At 37.1% G+C, this 22,027-nt stretch overlaps 1 protein-coding gene across 3 annotated transcripts in view; it reads left to right on the forward strand.

Moving 5' to 3' along the window:
* The window catches only part of myo16 (myosin XVI), a 132,141-nt gene that overhangs the window by 43,106 nt on the left and 67,008 nt on the right, over positions 1 to 22,027 (forward strand). For all 3 annotated transcript variants that reach the window (XM_053496130.1, XM_053496129.1, XM_053496131.1), the window contains exons 3-7: positions 1,090 to 1,160; positions 2,816 to 2,959; positions 13,935 to 14,043; positions 17,391 to 17,515; positions 18,888 to 19,013. In XM_053496130.1, coding sequence (XP_053352105.1) covers positions 1,090 to 1,160; positions 2,816 to 2,959; positions 13,935 to 14,043; positions 17,391 to 17,515; positions 18,888 to 19,013 — 575 coding nt within the window. The remainder of the gene's footprint in view (positions 1 to 1,089; positions 1,161 to 2,815; positions 2,960 to 13,934; positions 14,044 to 17,390; positions 17,516 to 18,887; positions 19,014 to 22,027) is intronic.

Here is a 22,027-nt window from a genome sequence, read left to right on the forward strand (position 1 = left end):
GCGTCTGTCGCCTGATACATGCGTGGATGCTTCTGTCGTCAAATTTGCGCAACAACTCATTAATTTCAAATTATGGAAAAAAATTCTTGAGGTTTTGCTTTGGATGATGGCACGCCAACAGTCGCATGAATTCCAATTTGACTCTTCTCATTCACGTTACATAACCACGTATCAGGTATTCACAGAATCAGACGTCCAGTGGGGCTACATATGACAGTGACTCAGATCCAATCTAAAAACATTAGCTTTGTGTGTTCAGACCTATTTGTGTCAGATTAGGGTGAAAAAAAGTGAATTTATTCACAATAGCTCATGTGCCATACACTATTAGCCCAGCTTCAAATAAATAATTCCATAAATCAGTGTTATTCTTAATGAGGATATTTACACTACAAAGGCAGGTGACAGCATTATATTCATCATCGTATCAGCGCAGGTCAATGTCATGTTTTCCCTCCTTTGGTCAAACATATTATCAGCATCTCATCCTGATTACCAGGAACATGGGAATGAAGTGAAGTCTGAATACATAGAGTGATAATAAAATGGCATGGGGGTAATTTTATCGTGTGTGTGTGTGTGTGTGTGTGTGTGTGTGTGTTGGGAGGAGTTCTTAGCACTGTGTTCTGCTCTGATTACTTCTGATCAACACCCACTCTCTGGTGACCTTTAATGCAGACCAGATGCACAATGTGGCCAAACGTTTGGGGACACCCGACAATCGCTCCCATATGGACCATTTCAAACTTTTAACACAAAGATGTCTTGATGTATGCTGTAGCATTACAGTTTCCCTTTACTGGGCTCAAACATGTTTGAAAGCGTTCCCGAGGGTATTGTAACCATCAAATACAGTACCACATACGAGTATGGATATGGTGGTCAGGTGTCCACAAGAGTTGGGTCATAAAGTGTGTAAAGGATCATACTGCATTGGTTTAGTGTGCGCAAAAATAAATCAAGTGAGACAAAAATTAATTTATACAGACAAAATAGTGAGACAGACAGTAATATCTAAAAGCAACAAATACCTGCTGTTATTTTGGGTTTGTATGCCATTAAAATATGATGTTTTTTTTTTTGTTACAGTGCTGAAGCTACTGAAGGAGGGAGCTGACCTAAACACAGTTCTCTCGTCAGGAGGTTCGCTGCTCCATCTGGTATGAACATACTCCAACACCATGCTCCCTCTGGAGAGGTGTTCTACTGTGTTTGTCTCAATCAGCCATCCTCCTCCTACTACCAGAATAAAACTATTCTTACAACTGCTCACTCTGTCTTTCTCTTACTTCTTCTGTAAGCCTTCCTCTTCTTCTGTAAGGCTTCCTCTACCTTTATATATATATATATATATATATATATATATATATATATATATATATATATATATATATTATATTATACTTTTACCAGTATTGTTGTAGAATGTAGAAAATAAATCACTAAACAAAAACAAAGAAATTTGCAAGTGTTCTAAAACTTTTGAACGGTAGTGTGTATATATATACTCAGCAAAAAAAGAAACGTCCCTATTTCAGGACTGTGTATTTCAACAATAATGTTGTAAAAATCCAAATAACTTTACAGATCTTCATTGTAAAGGGTTTAAACAATGTTTTCCATGCATGTTCAATTAACCATAATCAATTAATTAACATGCACCTGTGGAATGGTAGTTAAGACCTTAACAGCTTACACAAAGTAGGCATTTAAGGTCACAGTTCTAAAAACGCAGGACACTAAAGAGACTTGTCTACCGACTCTGAAAAACACCCAAAGAAAGATGCCCAGGGTCCCTGCTCATCTGCGTGAACATGCATTAGGCATGCTGCAGGGAGGCATGAGGACTGCTGATGTGGCTAGGGCAATAAATCGCCATGTCCGCACCGTGAGACGCCTAAGACAGCGCTACAGGGAGACAGGAAGGACAGCTGATCATCCTCGCAGTGAAAGACCACGTTTAACAACACCTGCACAGGATCGGTACATCCAGATATCACACCTGCGTGACAGGTACAGGATGGCCACAACAACTGCCCGAGTCACACCAGGAACACACAATCCCTCCATCAGTGCTCAGACTGTCTGCAATAGGCAGTCCATGAGGAGGAGATGCACTGCAGTACTTCAAGCAGCTGGTGGCCACACCAGATACTGACTGGTACTTTTGATTTTGAGCCTCCCTTCATTCAGGGACACATTGTGAAACATTTTTAGTTTATGTCTTATGGTGTTGATTCTTTTAGTGTTCATACAAATATTTATACATTAAGTTTACTGAAAGGAAAAACAGTTAAAAGTTAGAGGACGTTTCTTTTTTGTGTTGGAAGTGCATTATAAAGCTTTATTCTTTCTATTTCTTTCTTTCTTCATTTTTCTAAACAATACTCACATATTCTGGGCATAAGAGACCACCCAAACAGTTAGAATATAATTGAAAAAGTTTTGTATTAGAAGTAATTAAAAGCAATTCCTAACTAAGATTTTTGAAATAAGCAGGTGTAGCAGAAGTCAACAGCGAGCAGTGTGTGCATGATTGCACATCAGTGAGACATCAAGAGGCACCAGTCTTCTCCAATTAATTGCTTTTTCATTTTCAGAGTCACTTTATTTTATGGAGTAATCATTTCCCACAGCATGTAGTGGGGCAAGAAATATTCAGCAGAATTTGCCAAAATGCCTATTATCAGTGTGAACTTTATTCATTAATAATTTGGCATGCTTATTATTATTTTTTGCAGCAATGCTAAAATCTAAAGGGCTTCCTGCCCCTAGTGTGCTACAGTTACCCATAATGCTGCTCTGTTTTTTGCAGTGTGCTCGCCATGACAATGTGTTTGCAGCAGAGATTCTGATAGAACGAGGCCTGAATGTCAATCTGCAGGATGAAGACCTGTGGACTGCGCTGCATGTGGCCTGTGCCTGCGACCACACTGATATGCTGCTGCTGCTGCTTCTGGTGAGGAATAACACACACATACACACACATTGTTAGGCAGACTGACATTCTAAAATTGTTTATTAATGACTTAATATGTAATTTTCCTGTAATCAGTATAATGGAAAAACTAGAGAGGGAAGTAGTGAACAAAACAAAACAAATGATGGCAGTCAGTTCCGAGGTGTGTGTGTGTGTGTGTGTGTGTGTGCTGCTATTACACTGTAATGACTTTCTAATAAGAGCATGTGCAAATGTGTTTTATTTCTCGTATGTAACAGCAAATGATTAACCTTTTTTTAATTAATTACTTATATATGTATTTGTAACTGCTGTTCTGTTACAACTTCCATTAGATCAAATATGGCCAGGTTTTAACGTTAATAATGTTGTCATGTTATATCACAAAGAATGATGTCACCTGGTCTTAATACATACAGTATTTGTGTAATGCATACATACATACATACACATGTGCTACTCATGTATCTTGGGTTTTTTATTTATTTGTATTTTATTGGTGTTTTTTTGTATATTTTGTATATATACTATATACTGTATATACTGTATACATTTGCATTTCTAAATGAAACATACATAGTTTTTGTTTTATCCAGCTGTATTTACTTAATGCAACTTTAAACATCCAAGTGAAAGATTTAACAGAGACGAAAATATTTAACAGAACATCAGAAAATCAGAAGAAGAAAAAAAAAAAGAACAGAATCACTGAGTTGGAACAGAGTTGGAAAAGGCAGTCACAGTTGTGTGTAGAACATTTTGAAAATTGCATTTATTTTGAATTAATCGAAAAAATAGTAGCAATCAATATCAGTTACAAATTAGAATGAGTGCATTAATATACACTTGAATTACATATTAATGTAACTATTAACTAAAGTAAATATTAACTTCAGAGCAGTTTAAATTAGAAGGTTAATCAACACCTTCTAAGCCATTACATAAAAAATAATCTGAGAGTGCTGTGCTATAATTAAAATAATGTAATACTTATGCAAATGAATACAGTCCTAAAAAGCAGTTAGCCTCCGGACACTTTGAGTCGTACACCGCATGCATATACCATGTGCACGGTGCCTGTTTTAGTGCTGCTGTTTTATTATTTCCTCCCCTGCTCTTTCATTTACTCCTCTGGCCAGATTCTCGGTCACACCCTCCTCCAGACAGAAGATTAAAGGGGATTATGTTGTGATGGATGAAAGTGAAAATAAGGCAGAAAGGATGAGAAACATGACTGCTTATGACTCAAACCACCCTTACCTCAACATTAGGAATTTACTGAGGTTGCCCAGCACACACTCCGCAAGCTTGATACATGTGTGTGTGTTCATGTCTGTGTAAATAATGTAAGGGGTGATGATAGTCTAACCTTTTCAGCCTTGGCCTTTAACTGGCATGAGATCTCTTAATCACTGATCAGACAGGAGTGAACTGCGATAGTGTTACTGTGGATCAGTGTGTGGAGACTATTGAGAAAACAGCCGACCTTGTGTAGACGTACAGCATGAGTTTATGTACTGTGTTGCAAGCGCTGGCTGTGTACACAGAACTGTTGCTGAATGGTTTGTTAGAGACGTGTCAGACATGATGGAATGAACAAGTCTAATCTTCTGAGGTTGAGTTCAGACAGATTTTCTAACACAAACTCGAACACATTTAAAAGTGCGGTAAGTCATGTGGATCACCAACATCAGGAGAAAGCAGAAAGTTCCTGTTCTTACACAAGCATTCTGATGTTTCGTCCCAGGTGAGGCAGGTACATGCGGTTTGGAGGCATAGCTTTAAAACGAATGCTGATTGTCAACACTTCCCCCAAAATCACTGTTCCGTGAACAGTAATGCTTCTTTTTAAAAAATGCATGCTTGACAAAAGGTCGTTAACTGACAGACTGGATGTGAACTCAGCAAAGTATTTTAGGCATCTGAATAAAAAAAAAATGCTTTAGCAGAGAGATTTATTATGTTTTAAGTTTTAGAGCTTAGCAACTCTAGTCCTGTGGCTGCTCCTGAACACAATCCGTTATAGCTTCTGCAGACATTCACCAGATACTTTGTTGTGATTTATCCAATTACATGCTATTATTTTATTTATTTATCTAAAGGCAGCTCTCTGGACTAGAGACTTGCTGAAGAATTGGCCATTAGATCACAAAAAGAAAAAAATGTTTTTATTTAATTAATCCTCTCTGGTCTGATTACTGAGGACGTTGCTTGTATAAGGAAAAAAACAGCGTTTGAAGATAAATGGACAGAGATTGATGCATTCATTCTGTCCAAGTCAAAATTAAACTCTTTGTAGCTCATCTTGTCAGCATCCATAATGCACCACATCCTAATATTAGAGATTATTATTTATTATTGTGTGATGTGATTATTAGTTGTCTTTTTATATTATTTTATTATTTATGTGAAGCACTTTGGGGCATTTATTGTTGTTAAAGTGCTATACAAGTTCAAATAAAATGTAACTTATTAAAAGCCATGAACTAATTATCTAATGGGCTTGAAATGTAAGAAAGGAATCTTATGAAATTGGACCTTCGTTGTTGAACTTTTAATTAAATATCCCTGGTTTATAGTGTTCAGGTATAATATCTGGCGAGTCCAACTTTAAAAATAATCAATTGAAAGCGAAGGGAAAAAAATCCATTTAAGTTAATTTATCAGGTACTTATGGAGAATTTGTCCACCACATGGGGTGGGTGTGTGAGATTGTTGATTAGCTTGAATGTGACACTGCATCCAGATGCAGTCTGTTTGCTCTGGGCTCTGATAGGCTGTGTGTGTGTGTGTGTGTGTAGCGATGTTTGATGTTTGATGTAACCTTCATGCTCCTCTAGGTTTGTTTAGCTGGGATGATAGCAATAGCAGGTGGCAAGGCAGGACCCAAACATGCAAATACACAGCGTTTGGTGTCGTAGTGATGCAGATGGTGCAGAATGAAATATTTCTAGTTAGAGAATAATTATGCATAATATCACAGTTAATCACTGGGTTGCTCTTCTATAACACACTACATGCAATTACCATGAACTGGTAGTTGATGCACATGCTCTATTCACTTGCACTTACACATAAAAACACACATCTCAGATGAGCAAGTTGATTAAATTTATTATGTACACAAATATTCTTTTTAATATTTTGGCTAGATTTTTGCTTTCATTTGTGTTTATCACACATTTCTCTTTTTTTTTATCTTTCTTTGCAACAGTGCTCATATCAATGACACAGTAATGTCAGTAATGAGGGACTGCATTATGTATGGATGTTCTAACAGAGTCCTATGCACTCATCACGTTCTTGACGTCAACGCTTTGATCATGCGGGAGCTGCACGAGATTTTTCTCAAATATAGCAAATACGGTATTTTCTTATGTAAACAGCAACAATAGAGTGTGTGTGTATAAGTAGGGAAAAAGTGTTTATGTATAATTTCTCTGCAGCTGTGCTTCCCGTGGTTGCATGATCCATGTGTGTGTGTGTGTGTGTAAATAAGAAAACGTATCAATGAATATTTCTGAAAGTAGGCCTCATTTGCATAGTAGAGTATGAGGGTATGAGAAGATTGGAGGAGCGCTCATGAGGCAGGGGAAATTACACTGTAATTACAGCACAGAGGAGACACTTTCCAGCCCATCTCACATTTACACTTTCACCCAGGAAGTAAAGTGCAATTAATCAGGAAGGTGTTGAATTTGAATGCAGATCAGAATCTAAATCATGGGAAGATTGACACAGCAATTGCTCAGGCTTATAATCCCCTGGGGATTCTCAGGAGCACTCCTGTTAGTATGTAAACCAACATTTTTACTTTTCTTTTTTTTTTCTCTGTGGGCAGAGGACATCTTGATTGTTGTTTATCCCACAGTAGAAAATGAAAGGCAAACGTTAACAATATGAACAATCAGTTGAAATGTCTGGAAATTGGAGCAGATTTTGGTTCTTCAATTAATATGTAACTACATCTTCATGCATCTTTAATGAGGGAATCATAAGCAGAGTGAAAAACAAAACATTGTTTGTAATGTAAATTTGATCTCCTTACTAAAGTCAACAGGAAGAGGGTTATGAGAATTTCTGGCAGGTAGGAATGCATGGATTATAGAATACTGCATAATTAATGAAAAATACAGGTAAGCGTACCGCTCTGAGGATACTGACGTCCAGATCTCTTTAGTTTCTGGAACGTTTCTTTCTCCTTATCTCCACCGTGGCGTGTTGGTTAGCACCATGGCCTCGCACCACCATGGGCCAGAGTTCGAGACGCACCTCGGGTCTGTGTGCGTGGAGTGCATGTTCTCCCTATGCTTGGTGGGTTTCCTTCGAGTGCTCCGGTTTCGTCCCGCAATCCAAATCCAGGGAGATTTGTGTTCCCAAATTGCCCATAATGTGTGTGTGTGTATTCGTGTGTGTGGGATTGACACCTTGGCCAAAGTTTACCCTACCTCATGCCTTAAATCCCCTGGAATAGGCTCCAGTATACAGGATAAGCAGTATAGGAGATGAATGAATAAATGAGTGAATGAATGAACATATCATCAGTAAACATACGGGAGTCAATGTATCTAAAGATGCAGAAACAACCTGGATTTCCATATTAGAAATGTACATTCCAGGAGCAATGTAAACCTCAGAAGAGCTGAGGAGGACATTTTTAAGCTCACCCTTCTTGTTTAAAGGTACTGGCGTAGATAGGACATCATATGATATTGAGTTAATGCCAAAACAGGTGATGTTAATGCTAATCCTCATATATCCTTATACCATTGCAGTAACATTAGTTGATGCAGTCTGCGTTAGCAGTAATGTGCATCTTGCTTCTGCTTAAAGTAAATAGAGTGATAACTAGAAATTAAACTGAAAATACTGAAATATTTAACTCCACGTGAGGAAGATCATTTTGTACATATACAGAATGGAACATTATGGATTAGCAGTCGCTGTAGAGCAAATTCAGTATTGTGGTACGTTTAATATGAAGTCACCTTTCTGCACAGTGGTAGGCCAATAATAAAACATTACTTCCTTTTTTTTTTTTTTACTTTTTCATCTTGTCCAGGCAGGACAATTAAATTTTTATTATGTTCTCCTGAAAACCTAGCGTGATCTTTTATTCCACACACTTAAAAGTGGAATCATGTGGTTTGAGCAGTGTAAAGCGAAACGTGACTGTTTTCATGCTGTCGGTTATTTCACCCGATTATGGGTAGGATGTTGAAGTTTAAAGTCTCTCTCTCTCTCTCTCTCTCTCTCTCTCTCTCTGTCGATCCTTTCTTTTTTTCAGGAACATTGTACCTATGTGACTTTTACCTGTTTTTATTCCAAACAATTCAGAGTGTGTAAGAAGGTAAAACGAGGCTGCCCTCGGATTAAATACCTACTCTCACTCGCAAACATCACTGAGATTGACAGGGTGTGGTGTGACTGATGTTTCCATCTCATTAGCAGCTATTTCAGCAGCTTACGCATGCACATGCTTTTGTTTGTCTAAGGCATGGTTATTAAGATAGAGAGCTGGAGGATTCTCCACTCTGAGGCTTCATTAAAATCAGCATCCCTCTGCTGCTTACGCACACACACAAACACACACACACACACACACACACACACACACACACACACACACACACACACACACACACACACAGGTGACTTAGCATCCACAGAACAGACCACACCGTTGCTATGGATACACATTTTGGAGCTTCTCTATACTATAGTTCAGGGCTTTCACCATGGCTTTCCCCAACACACACACACACACACACACACACACACACACACACACACACAGTTATACTGTCCTAATGACAGTTACTGTATGCGTTGATACATTCCACAATAAAACTATCAGTTTTTCACCTGTGTTTAAATCAAAACTGCTACAGTATGTTTAGCGAACAAATAATCCCAAGGAGACTAGCCAATGTCACCACAAGGTCAAAACTAGAATAAAATCACTATCCTTGTTGGGACATTGATTTTGAAAAAAATAAAAATCTACCAAATGACCTTGCAACCTCCTCTAAAATTCTGTCTAATACACATTTCGTCATAAGGCGCATCCTTTAATTAATTTCACTCTTTCAACCAGTACTGTTTATATTTTCATATTTGCCTGCCCCATTTATTCCTCTTCCACGACTCTTTCATTTTTTTTTTTAAATCTCTTTTCAGTCACTCCATAACCGGACCATATATAGAGCTGCATCCATCTGATTCTCCTTCCCTCTCTCTCATTTGACTTATTCTCTGTTTTTATGGCTGCCGTCGGCTATTTTCTTCCATGCTAATGCTCTTATCTCCTCACTGCAATGTTGGCTTGAGGATGAAGCCTCCCACTCCCTCTCCAGGCATACACACTCTTTTTCTCCAATTCCATTTTAGTCCAGTGCTCCCTCTTCCAAGTGAGCGTACTATAAAAATGAGGGCATTTTCAGATTTACTTTATATATATATATATATATATATATATATATATATATTATTATTATTATTATTATTATTATTATTACATGTCCAGCACAATCTATTAGGGATTGTAGACTCGACCAATATTTGCATCCTCTGAGACATGGGAAGCCTGCAAACCAATTTAAAATTGATTTAAAAGCTGCTAATGTAATAAGCCAGCTGATGGAGGTTGGAAAAGAGAACTGACTTCCTCAGAGAAGAAATGTACAGTAGGTGATCAGGAGATCCCAGCCATGGATGGCAGTGGTTTTGGACTTGTTACATCCTGATTATAGGGTGACGATTAAACTGGAGACAGAGTTATTATTGACTCATTATAGTGTATAAGCCAAAAGCAGTGTCGCTGGAGTGCTGGCTTTTTCTCTAGTGGCTCCATGAACGTGCATATACTGTAAGCACGATATAGAAAATCAAATCCCTGTTATAGATGATTTCCAGGCTTATTAGCAAGCCCTCCATGTATTTAATATTTTGTACTGGTTTTACTCATGAAAGGTTTAATTGGACAGAAGCAATTAAGCCGGCCATGTTTTTGTGTATCGTGTCACTGGAGGCCATAATCAGGGAGGGCAGATTTAATGCCGTATTTCTAACTAATTATTCCTAAATAATCAGAGTTGGGTGTCTACTGCTGTTTTATATTAGCCTGGTGATGTGGTTATACCCTTACTTATAGGTTTTCTTAACCTGAGTCCAAATATACCTCACCGTCTTTATAGACTCCAAATTAGACCAAGCATTTGTCATTAACTAGTGTTTATACAGCTCTAGGCCTTTTTTTCATGGATTCATTTTGGAGATTTTTTTTACTGATTATTAAGGCAGAATATGTTTTAATGCATTCATCTTAAAGGTCTTCCAGAGGAACGCAACAGTGAATTTCTGAAATACAGTAGCTGGAATTGGACCATGCAACCATTTAAGTCAGTAAAAAACCTTATCTATTAAACTACCACTGCACTTTTTCCTTACAAATTTATTCTAATTTTAATACTTTGTTTGTTAACATAAATTATTTTTGTACATTTATTGTGTGTAATTCTCACATTCTCTTATTGAGAGTTTTATCAGGAGTACCAATTCATTCAGGTAATTATCTAATCAACCAACTCATGCAATCAGGCAGATACAGACTAGCAGCTTTTGGGTAAATTTATAGAAAGCGTCAGAATGGAGAACAGGGTGATTTTGCCTGAGGCATGACTGCCGGGTTCAGAATGGTGCATTAAAGAAATAACGTCCAATAATCAAAGGTTTTTCTTCCTTTTGAATAGAGAGGCCGTTAAAAGATGGTCAGAATGGTTGTCCTGACAGAAAGGCCACTGACACACAGATAACAACTTTGTGTATTTGTGGTGAGCAGAGATGGACTACAACAGCAGACGACAGCATTATTAGTATATTGTTTCTATTAAAGAGTTTTGTAAGTATATAGCTGAAATATTCTCTATGGACGCATTACATAAGAAAAGTAGGGTTCTTATTTTATCCAGATTACTGTCATCATATAAAGTCTTTGGGGAAATCATAGCTCCTTCATGTCTCAGAGAACACACACTCACAACCCCTTATTTTTATTCTGTAAGCCAATAATAAATTATTAGACTGGTCTCAGAAACCAATCTTATGATGGACTGAGAGATGGCGTAAACATATTTCTGTCATCTTGGCTCTATGAGGTTATCCATCATAATACAAGTATAGGTTTTAGCTGCCAGGGTGAGAGGTCTGCTTGTCAATCCATTCTTTTTATCCAGACACTGAGTATAGGTAGCCTAATGCTCATTTGACCAGGCTTAATTACCAGCTGTCGAACACATGATGTACAAGGTGGATCAATGGAGGTGCAAATGAAGGCTTTAAGTCATCTAAAACGTTCAGGTGTCATGTAGGAGTAGTAAGTCAGTAGTAAGACTAGACCTCTAGAAAAGGTGCTTTATTGTGGAGACAGTAAGACAGGAGTACTACACTTCGTGAGTGAGTGTGGCGTATACAGTAATTGACTGTGGATGTGAAGTAAATGTCTGTACAATTTAAAAGGAAAGACTGCCAATGTAATGGACGAGTGCAATTACAGTCACAAACTTCCAGCTAATATTTTGAGTATTACAGACTTAGCTTGGTGATTACCATAATTGCTGATGGTCTCTGGATTTCTCTAGCACTTTAATGAATTATTTAGGCATAGACAAACACAATGACATTTAATGGCATGCTTTCTCGTTTAATCCATTATGCCAGTGCATCGGGGCAAAATAAAGGATTAAATGCCAGGCACCACAGACAATAATAGGGACTTGCCTCTAACTGACAACTTTTAGTTTTTTAAGATAGAATATTACTTTCATTCTAATACAGTATGTAATAGTAAATGCAGCTTATTTGACAAGGAATGTTAAGCTATTTACATAATGTACTTAAGGGCAGAAAGTAACAAGTTAGATTTATTTTTTTTGTGTGTACTTGTACTTTGTTAAAAACATAAATCAGACCTTGAACAAGTTCTATTTCTTTATATAATCCTCTGCTACACTAATATACTTATATACATGCTCAAACTGCCTGCATCACATCCAAAACGCTGGCCTCCCAGGAACACCTTTAATGGCCCTGACATGTGGAAATCACTTGGAGGAAGTTCACAACTGTACACGGGATGTAGCAATAACTCCCAGCCAACAGAGTTCATGTAATGTACAAGTGGTGTTTGTGAATGATCTGTGTGTATAACTTGTCCCAGTTTGACTTGAACACCTATCATATTTAGCAGCTAAATCATTTGGCTAAATTGTGGCAGTGAAATGTTCTGCAGTGTGTATCGGTTATTCTTAGAGGGGTGAGCCACTGGGTGGGCATTCATTGATTCTGTGATCTTCATATTTATAGTCGCTGCTTAGGATTCAAAGTGAAGTGGGTTTGAGAGTGCCAGGCAGAAGGCCGATCAATACTGACAGTCTCTTCTTAAGGAGAAAAAAAAAGCTTTAGCCTGTTCTCCATCATTACTTACAGGGAGTGGAGAGTGACCCCATTATTTTAAGAAAATAAAGAAAAAATCTTGATCTCAGCAGGACATGGGGACACATGGGACCACAAAGGTTACATGAAACATTGACTTCTACTCAGTAAAGCCATGCTATTTGTGTTTGTCCTCCAACCAGACAGATCAATAGACACTTCTGCTTAATAAGCATACTGTATACAGACACACCCACAGGCATTTGACTTCCCTCCTGATGACTGCTGGTGATCCATGCATCTTTACCCAGTCTATATACCAATACGTCTAGAAGATTTATGAGTATGTGTTTGTAGACAACAGCGCTCATGTATGTATCTCAGTAAGCCAGTGATGTCTGGTTAGATAACAGTGTTCAAACCTGCGTTCAGCCTGACACACTGTCAAATCGGTCCTCACTCTGGAGCCATACAACTGTGTGCGTGTGTGTGTGTGTGTGTGTGGAGAAAGTGGGGAACAATGCATGCTCATTGCTCATGAATAGAGACAAAAGAGTATCTGATTTTTAATATTAATTAACCCATCCAGTTATTAAGCCGCCGCTAACCCGTGTGCATGATTGACACGACCTGACCAGCTTGAATCTGCTGTGCACGGGAAATGAAATGAAAAACCCTCAATTTGCGATTGTTGCTGTTAGTTTGTGACAGACAGTTCTCTATAGTGTTCTGAATCTCAGATAGACTGCTGAAATTTCAGGTTTTCTTATCTCGTTTCTGTTCCCCTGCTCTTTCCTTAGAACACCAGTTTTCTCCCCCCACTTCTACTCCCTCGGATGTGGATGTGTAAAATGCTTGCACACACTTTTTAAAATTCAGTCAGTACGATATATTGACTGTGATGTGTAAAGCACATTGTTTCTCTTATCTGTGTGTTAGCGCAGGGCTTGAAATTAGCCCATGCTCCATTTTATTGTGTGGGGAAATCACTGTCTATTTTACAGCCCGAGGCTAACAATGACCAACTTGACAGCCGACGTGTTAATTCCACTGCCTGACAGAGAAAGAGATGTTAATTTTTACTGCGGTTTTCTGTACGTTTCCGTAAAGAGGTATATTTTATTCCTGATTTCTCTTAGTATCAGCGTAACCCAGATGTGCGGAACACTTTAAGCATTGTGCTCCCAGTTTTGATTCTCTGGACCTATAAATCATAAGTCAGCCCCCCACCAGCCACATACGCAGTACATCACTGTAGACACCACAACCCCCTTAAGTCCCCCACTTCTTCTCCTCAGGGCTTCACTCTTAATGAGTTACTTAACTTACTATTGTATAGTAATGTTGCACATCCTGCATTCTGGTACCTCGGCACTGGCATACTGCGATAATGAGAGCTTGTTTATCATCAGTTGCTGACTAAAGAATCAGGGTGAAAGATGCTCTATTTGTTTATGTCTTCTCCCTTTGTGTTTTTGTTTCCCTCTTTTCCCCCGATGCTCATCACCCTTGACCGTGCTGTCTACACCGCTGTCTCTGAAAGTCTGGGGTCAATGCTCTTCTGCAGGATGTAAACGGAAACATACCGCTCGACTACGCCATGGAGGGGAGCGAGAGCAGCTACATTCTCACCACGCATTTGGAAGAGTGTGGTACGGTCAATAAATAAATAAATTATTTTATATGAGACTGTCTGGAAGTAATAGTGAATAAGATATGAGGAGAAGTGCAGTCTTTTAAAAGTTGAAATGGCGATCTGTTCATCTTAGTCTCCTTTATAGGGTGGTTTCTGTGAATGCAAATCTTCTACTCAGACATTATATATTCTATAATGAATATTCTTAAATAACACCTTTTTTCCTTTTTAATTTTTTTTTATAAAGGTACTGTTTGTTTGTCTATAATCTATTTCCAAGACAGAACTAATCAGCAATATGGGTAATGCATAGGGATGAAGAGTAATGAGAGGAAGGGTGTACTGTTCATACATGAGCTGCTCGGTTAATTTGAGAATTGACTGGTGAACGGTTTATAAGGTATATGCACACAATTATGCAGGCAGTGAGACAGATGTGGAGATTAATAAACAGAAGCCTAAAAGAAGTAATTGCTGTCATGATTAAAAGATCAACGCATGCCTTAAGCCGGTTCACGTAAATTAGGGTTACTTTTTCTAATATATTACACTGGTAGTATAATTAATGTGCTTTCCAGCATTTCTGAATTTTTTTTTTTTAGAGCACACTTAACTGTCTTAAATTAAAATTCCTGACTGTTATTGGTTGCTTGACTCTGTGACATCAATTTTTTTAATATCAATTACAGGTTGGCTATGCATCACCTATGAAATGGTATGGTATGATCAGGATTATAGTCTAATATAGACTGTAATACAATAATATGTACCTTATGATCTTAATATTCCCTTCAGCAGTTGTTAAGTAGCATGCACACTGCATATAATTACTTCATCAGTTTAATTACGACTAGCTAGTATAGGCTCTTCATATATTCTGTTGATCATTATCAGCCTGCTGAATCATTTCTGCACCACGCCCAGTGACTGGGATGTGTTACACTTTATAAATTATGAATAATTATGAATAATTCACCTACAAAACAGCTACCACCCATGCCAACCCTATGCTGAACTGTTTCCGAACTTAAAATATTTATCTACGGAGGATTTAGAATTTTATTATATAAATTGATTTAGTGTCTTTTAAAACTAAATATTTATTAGTTTAGTGCACAGAGTTGGATTTAAGTGTTTTTGGTTTCAATGCATGCTTCAGTATTAAAAGTTTAAAGCTAAACCACATCAACACTAAAAGGAATTTCAGCTTTTCCACCTTTATAGTTTTCAGTCAGAGACGATTTAGATTTAAAAATTTTTTGGCCTTCTTTCCTGACGAAATGCCCAAAAATTGGGAATGTAGGAAAACCCTCTCACTAGTTCCATACAATGCGTTTTAGGAATAGGCTAAAGGTAAAGGGTTTACATATCCAGTTTTTCTTAACCAAGCTATGCATCCTGTCAACCCACCTCTAAAGTAATAGCCGCTTAGTCTACTATTCAATCTGTCTGAGTCCTAAGGGAAATGCTTGCATCTGTTAAGGATGAGAACTTAACAGATGCACCTATAACCTATTTAGTATAGGTTTCTGAAGTCTAAAGCCTAAAAAAATAACACCTTTATATGTTACTTTAGCATCAGTCTGCTGTGTTATATATTGATATGTTAAGGACAATACAATAATCTGTACCTTATAATCTTAATATTACTTTCAGCAGTTATTAAGTAGCATGCATGCTGCGTATAATTACCTCATCAGTTTAATTACGACTAGCTAGTATAGGCCCTGATCAACTTTATATATTCTATTGATCATTATCAGCCTGCTGAATCATTTCTGCACCACGCCCAGTGACTGAGATGTATTGCACTTTATAAATTATGAATAATTCAAGTTCAGCGAGTGCTGCCTCTAGAACACAAAGATGGCATTCATCATCAGCTAGTAATAATGAGCTAGGCTACACTAATTCAGCTAGCATACTACTGTCTGTGTATGGAATTGTGTGGTTATGGTGAAGATAAGGTATATATATATATATATATGTATATATAATTTGCAGATATAATGAATAAATAGAATGAACGAAAGTTAATATACTGTATACGTACATGTAGTAGTGTATTTGTATTTTCAGTACTAATCTCATTAGGTCCATGAAGTATAGAAGTGTACCGGCTCTGTTTATGTTCTGATTTGCACCAACCATTGTGCATAATCCTTTTTCCCCACCTGTGACATGTTAGTGTAGCCCTCAGCACCACTGTCACTTCTTTATCTGAAAAACTCTAAGCAGTACTGTGTAACTCCGAAGGACTTAAATGCATTTACTTAATGACATTTTTTTGACAAATGTTTATTAAATTAGCTTCGTTCTGTCTTTTTTTTTTTTTTTTTACACAAACACAGTTAGGATGTTAGCTCTTGCTTCATAACCCATATGGGGGGATATTTGAGGACAACTGACACACGTCCTTATGATCCTGTTCTAGATTCAGTCTCTGTTAGATATTATAATAACCTCCACTCTTTTGAAATGCTTTCTACTTGATTTTGAAGTGTAGCTGTGGGGATTTCCCTTTTTAACCACTATATCAACAGCATTATTGAGGTCAGGCACTGATGTGAAGTCAGACGTCCTGGTACACATTTGGTGTTTTAACACAACACAAAGGGATTTATGGGAGTTGAGGTCAGAGCTTTGAAGTTATTTCGTTTACTCTTTAGATGGTATATATTCACAGACCATTCTGTACACACAGGTGGTCCACTTAGTTCCAGTAAAGGGAAATTGTAATGCTAATGTATACAGAGGCATAGCTTTACTGTGTACAGTAGTTATAACATCTGTACAAGCCTTTGATTAGTATCAACATATCAAGATAAGAAGCTTTTCTGCTCAGACCAGAAGTGATCAGTAACACAATTCCTATGCTGGTGTTAGAGCAAACATATCATTTTACACAAAAGAGATGAACTGTATGATAGGTAATTTGTTTTTCTTCCTTTAAACCTTATTCTGTCTATTTGATATACAGTAAAAACATTATTGTTCCAAGGCAAGATAAGGATAAAGTAAGGAAAGGCCCGACATGTGCACCGAGGCATTTTATTCTAGGCCTAGCTCAGAGTTGAAAGCAATTTTAAAAAGAAAGGGGAAAGTCCCACACTGATCCCACCTGGGGGGGAATAACAGGCTAACAACAGACTTTTCTTCAGCTCACTATCAATAAACCATCCTCTCACAACTGTATACAGCAACCCCAAACTTTAGAACTGCACAACCCAATCAGAAGAGTGTGGCACATGAAAACAGACCTGATGCTCATGCATTGTCTCCCACTGTGTGTGTGTGTGTGTGTGTGTGTGTGTGTGTGTGTGTGTGTGTGTGTGTGTGTGTGTGTGTGTGTGTGTGTGTCAGGAGTGGATGTGAGCTCCATACACCAGATGAAGACTCAGAGAGCCTCTGTCATGCTGTCAGACGTGCGACAGCTGGTCAGCAGCGGAGCCAACGTCAACCAGAGAAACGAGGACGGAGTCACACTGGTGAAACACACATTCACCTCATTTAACCCCAGTGTTATCTTAATTGTTCTGTTCATATTCCTTCTACGACCTTTATAAATACTCTTGTAATGTTTCCTCATTGTAAAATCCATGGTATATCTTATCTAAGCTTCAAAACAACTTCACATGCTTGGGGATTTTTCCTAATGACAGGTGTGTAAGTACAGAAGAGCAGAAGGCTACATGGCGGGTGATTTTCATCACGGTTTTACTTTCATATTTGTAAATTATTTTATATTATTTTATATTTTTGAAATAACAATAAATTATGTGGATTAATTCCTTGCAATGTAAACTTAACAAGCTTTAACCTCTTAAAGATCACTCCTATTTTTTATCAACTTCTATCTTCACTATTATCTATTTCTTACACGTATATAGTATATACAGCATAACCCAAATATGTTAGCATTTAGCATCAAGTTAAGTGATTCTTTGAATTTTAAATATACTTTTATAAAAATTTACCCTATAAAATTTGGATTTCTTATTTTAAAGGAAACATTATGGGATTATGAGATTATGGAATATTATAAAGCAACAACACTTGTCTGTATGTAGTAACTGAGGTTTCTTCCTATTTTCAAACATGCCTTCATATTTAGCCTTTTAGCCTGTTGCTATCTAAAAAACTTCTTTAAACAGGGCTGCAAACCCGTTTATTCATTTATTTTTTTACAAAAAATTATCAAAATGTGATAAAATATATACAGTTCTTCTAGATAAATGTTCTATACAAAAAAGTAAGTGCCACATCCAAATATTTTATGGTAAAATTTAAAAAGTATAAATTACAATAATAGCATTATATAATATTATTCTATGATGATAAAATTATAAATAACAGATTGTTTTATTCCAGACAATCTTATTTTTCGAGTGACAGATTATATTAACAGCTACAATGTGAATAATTATTATTATTTTTTTTATCTCTTAAGGTTATGACATTTAAGGACATTGTTGTCTACAGTGATGCTTAAGGGGTTTGAAATATGGAATACTTTTTGGATGCTTCTCTGCTGGATGCCCATGATCATAAAAAATGTTCCCATTTTTAAAGAGTTTTTGGGGCAAAAACTCTTTAACTAGAAATAAATACACATTTGTAACACCACGGTATGGAATCAATTAGACAATTAAAAAGATTAATGTAGCACTATAGCACCACTCCATTTACTAATTTATCAACTCACAAAGTGTTGTCACATTTAAGATATGGTTAATTGTGCAGCTCTGTTGCAGAACATTTCTAAGTAGCTCATAAGCATTTCCTAATCTCAGTGAGATGCAATTACTATACAAAATCATACTCATTCAGTGCTCATTTAGTTGCTTTATGTGTGTGTAGCTGCACATAGCTTGTGCTAGCGGCTATAGGGATGTGGTGTATCTGTTACTGGAGAGCGGAGCAGATGTACAGGCGACAGACAGCAGCTACTGGACTCCACTCCACCTGGCTGCCAAATATGGCCAGGTGAGTCTCTTCATCTTGTTTCTCTGGTACTAAGGTCCAGCAGCTTCATCTCCATAGAGCATGCATTAATCACGTATCCATGCCTTAGCTGTTAAAGGAAAATGTAATTGACAAACCTCGGAAGCCCAATTTCAAGCGGCAAACATTAATGTGCACACGGCTGAATCTGGAAAGGTCAAACCTGCTGAAATATTAGAAAACAAATTTATTCTGCTTCGTCATTTGATAGATGACTATTGGCATTCTAATTTAATGAAACCCAAGTGCTAATTCAGTCAAATTTGCAGGCTCATTTGCACAGTGCAGGTCATCCATCTCATGTAGTGCAGCCCTGCAGGATAATAGTTTATGTAGACTGATTTGCATGTACTGTACACGTGGCCAGCGCCACCTTACAGACTCAGTGTCTCTCTACACGTGAATTTGTTTAGAAGCAAATCGTCACATACATATATGTATACTCTATCAGACTGGCACTATTCTGTCTCTTCACAACTCTGCTTGTACACGATCACTTTAAACTCTAACCACATGTGAATAGTTTGATAGTAAAATAAGAACTCTTCCAAATCAGAAAAAATCCAAATCAGTTATCAATTTATTTTGCTTATGCACAGTTTTGGCACAATGGATAAATTAGCCTGCAGTTGTGTTTGTTGTTATGTAAGTATACAGCTTATTGTCAATAATATGTTTATCGAGTAAAAACAAAAAAATAAATGAATTAAATTAAATAAAAATGCGAAGTCATGCTTTGATTGTAATTTTAAGTGAGTCAAGCAGAAAGTGGTGGCAGCACATCAAGAAAAAAAGTATTTTTTTGCACATGAACAGTTTAATTACAGTACAACACTTGTTGCAGATAATGAAAAACATTATATGCAATAAAAAAACTTTTTTGGGTTACTGTATATTCAGCCTCCTCCTCTACCATTTGTAGCTTCACTTTTGTACTTTTTTTGGGACAACATTCAAAAACATTGTACATGTATGCACCGCCCTGTAGTGCCTGCCTGTAACGTTATTTCTCTTCTTCACCACAGTGTTTACACTACAGAATCACATAGATTTTAGTATTTAACATGATGTTCGTACAACATCCACATCTATAATGTTCTATTTCACGGGACATACTGTAAATATAAAGTTACCGTAAGTGCATTCCTCTCATTTATAAAGGCAGATTTTTTTGGCTCCAGCATTTCCCAAAAACCCCTTCAACACATTCAAACCACATGTAGCAGCTGTTGTGTTCCATAGGAAGTATCTTCGCTTCACTGATCACATGACAAAAAGGAGCACCGCCCAAAACGTGGAAATTTAAAGCCTTTAAATAAGATTAAATAGCAGTTTAAAAATGATTTTAAGCGAAAAATAAAAATGAGCAAAAGTGCGAAAATGTAGTTTATCACGTTCTTCTCTGTTCATTGTTGCTCTGTAATGGAGGTGTAACTGTTACAACAGAGACTGATTTTTAGAGTCAAAGATCAATTCACTAAAGATTGAGGAATAGTTTTGCCTTGATCAAATATTTCATTTGATATTTAATTTGAAATATTTCACATTAATTTCCAGTAATATTATTTTTTGCTCCACATCGCTCTTTTATTCTTTGGATGTTCATTGTATTGTACCTCTTCTCATACCCATGCGAAATAAAAATGTTAATGAAAGTCGGCTTTTTCTTGCTGTGAAATTAGAAGCTGAAGGCAAAGACCAAGTTGATTACGTGATAGCACATATTGTAGTGTTGTATTCTTTAGCTGACTTATTTAATTGAGAGTAGAGCACAAGCAAATAACAAACCCATTGCTTGCCTTCCACCACATTCTTACCTCCGAATATTTGGTCAAAGTTCAAACAGAGTGCCCTGAGCCGTGCTGCTGTTGTACATCTCTGAACCGAGCTGCTGATCTGTATTCTGCAGACTATGATATTTACAGACACTAGATTATGTTCCTAATCTCTTGTAGTACTGAAGGTTTATGGACACCTGATCATCACATACCTGTATATATGAATGGTTGCCACAAAGCACATAATTGTATAGGATGTTCAGGAATGTACAATTGTTTAGAATGTAAAGAAATTTATCCCAAGCATGTCTGAGATAAACTGGAATGCCGACTGAATATTACTACTGCTGTTGTAGCTGAATAGGCAAAATACACTGTATGTGTGTTACAGTACCTGTTGGTCATGTATGATAAACTTGAGGCAAGCATAAACATTAAAATAATACTCCTCAGTTGAAAAACATAAAAAGATTTGCTGAGGCAAGAAATATATACTTATATGCAGTTTTGGGGGACGTTACTTTTTAAAGTAACTAATTACATTACAAAAGTACTGTTTTTAAAAAGTAATCAGTTACATTATAACGTAAATAGTTAGAGTACTTTTCCATTGCAGAAAATGAAAACTCCTTTGTGATTCCTCACGCATGTTGTTTAAGTTAATTATTCTACTATCATCACCCAGCGAAGTTTGGCCCATAATCTGTTAACCACTAATACCCCCATCTCACCTACGCGGTTTCACGTGGTGGCCTTAAATACAGTTCAGGATTCGGAATCATGATGCACTGCGGGTTTTGGCACTGTGATTAGTCCTCGCATAGTCAAACTGCAGACTGTAGGTGAGATAGAGGTATAACAGCAGGAATTACAGAGGGGGGCGGGTTATCGGGGGCGGGGCTTGTAGGACGACTTTCTCACACACACACACACACACACACTAATGGATGGTGAATCACTGCGGTCTGGGTCACGGATAACATATATTCCCTGAATAACAGATTACATTAAAAAAAAAAAAAAACTAAATAACTGAGTACTTAAATGGTGAAGCTAACACGTTAGATTATTTGTTACATAAAAAAAGTAATCCAAGTACTTTGTAGCACGTTACACCCAACACTGTTGATATGTGTTCGCCCAAACACCTTTTAAGAAAATTGCCAACGAGTTTTTGCATACTGTATACATTGTCTGGATTGTTGCCGAATTCAGCAT

Source organism: Clarias gariepinus, chromosome 5, assembly GCF_024256425.1.
Source record: "Clarias gariepinus isolate MV-2021 ecotype Netherlands chromosome 5, CGAR_prim_01v2, whole genome shotgun sequence".
In the NCBI taxonomy this organism is placed as follows: domain Eukaryota; kingdom Metazoa; phylum Chordata; class Actinopteri; order Siluriformes; family Clariidae; genus Clarias; species Clarias gariepinus.